The sequence below is a fragment of the Dermacentor andersoni genome, chromosome 10 (genome assembly GCF_023375885.2).
Source record: "Dermacentor andersoni chromosome 10, qqDerAnde1_hic_scaffold, whole genome shotgun sequence".
In the NCBI taxonomy this organism is placed as follows: Eukaryota; Metazoa; Arthropoda; class Arachnida; order Ixodida; family Ixodidae; genus Dermacentor; species Dermacentor andersoni.
In genome coordinates, this window is record NC_092823.1 from 42,126,771 (window position 1) to 42,131,055 (window position 4,285).

Genomic DNA, 4,285 nt, shown 5'->3' on the forward strand with positions numbered 1-4,285 from the left:
CAATATGACAATTGTAAACAAGTCCTATAAATTGGTATTGAATGATAAAATCGTGAAATTGGGAGGTATGATCATAAAGTTAGACCATCTGAAGCCACAAGCACAAAGATCAGACAAATCTATGCACTATCAGTCCCACATTAGCTAAAAAAATTGCAGTGCCAGAGTTTCTTTTAGTAGGAAACTTTATGGGTATTGCTTCTTGAGCCTACTATCAGTCTGGTGCTTCATACTCTGAGCAGTACATCAACCTCCTTCATAGATTACACTCGCTCCCAAGAGACTGGTGTCTCTGCAATGTCGCCACATTGAAATGAGGGTAGCCTTCCTGGTCAACCACACCTTTATTGATCACATCATTACCAGCAGACAACATATCGCGTGACCTACTTGACTCAGTCATCTCATCCCCCTTTTTTTCCCACCCAGACTGAATTCTTCCATCATTCTTTTACGTACCATGACAAGGTCTAGCTTTATTTAATGCCTTTAATCCTTCAAAAAACATACAGTCTTTACTACGGAGCAAAAAATAATGCAAACCTTCAAACTTTGGATGTGGCACAGAATTGCACATATGCACAACAGCCTCAAGTCTCCAGTACATGGCACAGTAAAAGATTGAGTAATATTGGTGGTCGATGGATGCAGTAAGCACTTATCAGAAGTGCCACTGACCTATTGTCACAAGTTCGTAATCACGGGAATTCATTGTACAACATAGCCACCTGTGCTGGTGTGTAGTACAGATAGCAGGCATTTCATAGAGTGTGTTTCATAAGAAAAACATGTGCTGCACAGTCAGTTTTTCGAGCTGTGGATTGATTCAATAGCAAGTACACTCAGCCTCTGCATGCAATTTTTCCACTGGACATAAGAGGCACATTTCTGGTGCTTCCGACAATGTTGAAACCAGCTCGGAATAATGGCTCCAGGTCAAAACATTATGTGGTCGCTGCATTCACTTCCAGGATAAATTTACACCAGCCTAATCTGTCCTGCAGATTTGTTTTGGCATCGTAAAGCAAGCACTCCTGGTGCCACACTAGTACATTGCTAAGTTACAAAAAATGCCTATAAACACAGGGATATGACTAGGGGGCATTGTTGACAAAAATTATACAAATATTGCCACACCAAGTCTTGATGCAGCTGGGAATCATGTGCCTATTCGGTATGTGACTAGCCATAGACGCATAAACTGCTACACATGCTTTGGCGCAACATTTGTCGTAACCTTCATGTACTGGAAAAAATTTCTGCCATGGTCTTCTCGCATTCTTCAGTTCACATTGTTGTCACCTGTGAGCAATGTTGCGCAAAACAATCACAGTCCAGATTACTCGACCACCAAGGTCCAGCTATGTGGCCCAGCTCTGAAGGCATGGCATAAGATTAAATGCATTACACACCAATGAATGTCAAACTGAGAGTACAGATCTGAGCCTCAATAGTTTGATGCCCCCTTCCATCTATTTCAGCTTGCAATCTGTAATATATTTTTCTACCCTGCTGTCTTCCACCAACTAGGCATATCATAAAGGCGTGTTGACAAATACATCACCAGAGCGGTTTTCGTCCTTTTTGAAACGATCAGTTGCGATTATTGGTGCACAGGTAGGTCAGGAGAAGTCAGTCAAACAAGACAGCCACCTTGCCCATGCTTTTGCCTGAGTGAAGGTACTCGACACCGCGGATGCACCCTTCAACACCCCTCAGCTCAGAGCCGCCTGCGTTCAATCCCACGTCAATCATGGGAAAGAGGCTGCGGTCCTGCAGCATCCTGTACAGCTTACCAAAGTACTCCCGGTGCAAGTGAGCATAGTCGGAAAGCAAGAAGCCCGCAAGAGTGGTAGAGCGTGCAAACAGTCGGTAGGGCAGGTTTTGCAAGGCAGCATCTGGGAATGGTTGTTTACCCTGGAGATAGCCCTGCATGGCGCCCACCACTACGAGACGGCCTCGCGGACGCAGCTTGCTGAAGAGCGTGTCGAATGTATCGCCGCCCATGGTCTCCCAGACAACGTCGACACCTTCAGGATGCGCACTGTCCAGCTCGTCACCCAGGTGACGCCTGTGGTAGTTGATGACCCTGCAGCCCAGGCCGCGCAAGTAGTCTAGCTTATCGTCCGACGAACAGGTGGCCACCACGCGGCAGCCGGCGGCCAAGGCGTACTGCACGGCCATGTGACCGAGGCCTCCTGCGGCCGCAGTGATCACCACCGTCTCGCCAGCGCTGATGCGCCCCTGCTGGTCGAGGCCAATTGCGGCCGTTAGACCGCTTACCAGGAGCGGCAGCGCCTGCTGATCGAGCTTCGGCAGGCGGTACGCTTGCTCTGCCGGCAAGCATTGGTATTCGGCGAACGCGCCGCCCTTGAGGAAACTAGTCGTGGCCACGGGGGCGCCGACCTGCAACAGTCAACACAGTGACAGACAACAGTCAACAGTTTCGCCCACGTCTAGTCGTTCCTTCTATGTCCGTGTTCCATAAGTTCTGCTGCTGCAATCCTCAAAGTAAACACAAGCAAGGTGGCCGCATTAAAAGATGATTTGAAAAACTTAAGCTGGTTGCAAGTCAGCAATAGGTTCTCCACACTTTTCGCTTGAAGAATACATACGTCGGCGGCGAAGAGATCTTCACAGATTTCACATTCAGTAAAGTTTACATGGCCGCCCCCTCTAAGAACGAAACCGAAAACGCCTGACTGTGGAGCGGTTGTGTCGATAAAAGTTACCTGAAGTTCATCGACGTTCTCGCCGACCGCGACCACCCTTCCGACCGACTCGAAGCCCAGGTCGAACGGGAATTCCTTGGACGCCTGTCCGTACCGGCCGGAGGTTGCGTCGACGTCCGAAGCATTGACACCGGCCAAGTGGGTTTTCACAAGCACCTCATCCGGTCCGGGCTTCGGCATCGACACCGTAACGATGGCGACGGCATCGCGGAACTTCGGCGCTGTCGTGACGCATACTAGTTTGCGATACTCGGCTGGTAAAGGTTTAGGGGCCATGGTCGCCCGGGAAGTACCCAGTGCCGGCGCGCAGCAAAGCAAGATAACTGAGCTAGAATCGTGCCGCAGAGTCGTTTATCAAGGGATAAAGGCCCAACCACTGGCATGCATTGGTACTCTTCAGCATGACGCCATTGATGACGCGCCGACAAGCGAACGCGGCGCCTAGTGTTCCTGTCAGGAACACTATCCAAGCCGGTCCGGCCACGCTGCGGAGCGTTCGTGTTAAGCGTGCTGACGGCTGTACGTGTTAATTTTTGTCAACGTGCGGTCGCTCACTCGTCCACTGGCTCGTTTAGTAGTCATTCGCTGGTTCGTTTAGTCGTTTGCTTACTCGTTCGTTCAATTATTAGCTCGCTCGACCACTGTGTCTGAGACACACGTAGTGAGACAACAAATGGTGCCTCAACGTGAACGACTGCCTCATTTCACTTACCGCAATTTCGGCCACGTCATAGCGCGGCCGGCAATTCATTGCGCGGTCATCGCTTTCCTAAAATCATATCTCGCAAATGTTATTTCGGAGCGAGCGCAACCATCCTCAATGCATGCACCTTAGTGCAACTCGGTTCGCGTCAAGTACGTCACTTCGTGAACGGATGAGTTAACGCACGATGAAATGTTATTCGTGATGAGTCACTAACCTGAAAAAAAAACAATGCAGTTGTTTGAGCCTGAATGAAGCGTTCCCGCATTCCCGCTTTGCGAACGAATACTAAAAAAACTGATTTCATTTTCTATAAAGGTAGAATGCCGACTCGATGATCGGCCGCGTGTATCCCGGTCGACTTTGAGGCACGAGGAACATAATAGCACAAGCACCCACCTCTGAGCCTTTGCGCGTGCTTAGAAGATTGGCAAGCACGCACGTTGGCGGTACTGTAGCTTGTAATACTCTTTCGAACATTCAGAGCAGAGTTTGTTCGGGCCCACTGTCGTTGTTTGTACGTCATAGCCGATACGCGCCGCAAATTCATATGGTATATGGACGGCGCGGATTATTTAGGCCACTGAGGGCTTTGCTGGACGTCAGGATGTTGGCATTAGATCGTGCATGTGTTATTTACAACCATTCACAACAAGGTCTTGCGACATGCACTTGACAAATGTTGCGTATCCAATTGTAGCGCACGCGATACATTCGGAGTCGTCATGGCACAGCGTGAGCGCTCATTCAGATACTTTTTTAAAGAATAGCTGTCAAAACAGAAAAGAAAGATGCCGTCACTGAATTTGCATAACCGTCCGTTTGGAAATTATACGCTGTACACGAAGTT

General features: G+C 49.0%; 1 protein-coding gene across 1 annotated transcript; it reads right to left on the minus strand.

The window, feature by feature from the left end:
• Window positions 1-471: 471 nt before the first annotated feature.
• On the minus strand, window positions 472-3,078 carry LOC126546277 (prostaglandin reductase-3-like). The gene is made up of 2 exons (XM_050194433.3): window positions 2,733-3,078; window positions 472-2,406 (listed from the first exon to the last, which is right to left on the minus strand). The coding sequence occupies exons 1-2, from the start codon at window positions 3,006-3,008 to the stop codon at window positions 1,633-1,635; spliced, it is 1,050 nt and encodes a 349-aa protein (XP_050050390.1). The 5' UTR covers window positions 3,009-3,078; the 3' UTR covers window positions 472-1,632.
• Window positions 3,079-4,285: the final 1,207 nt, after the last annotated feature.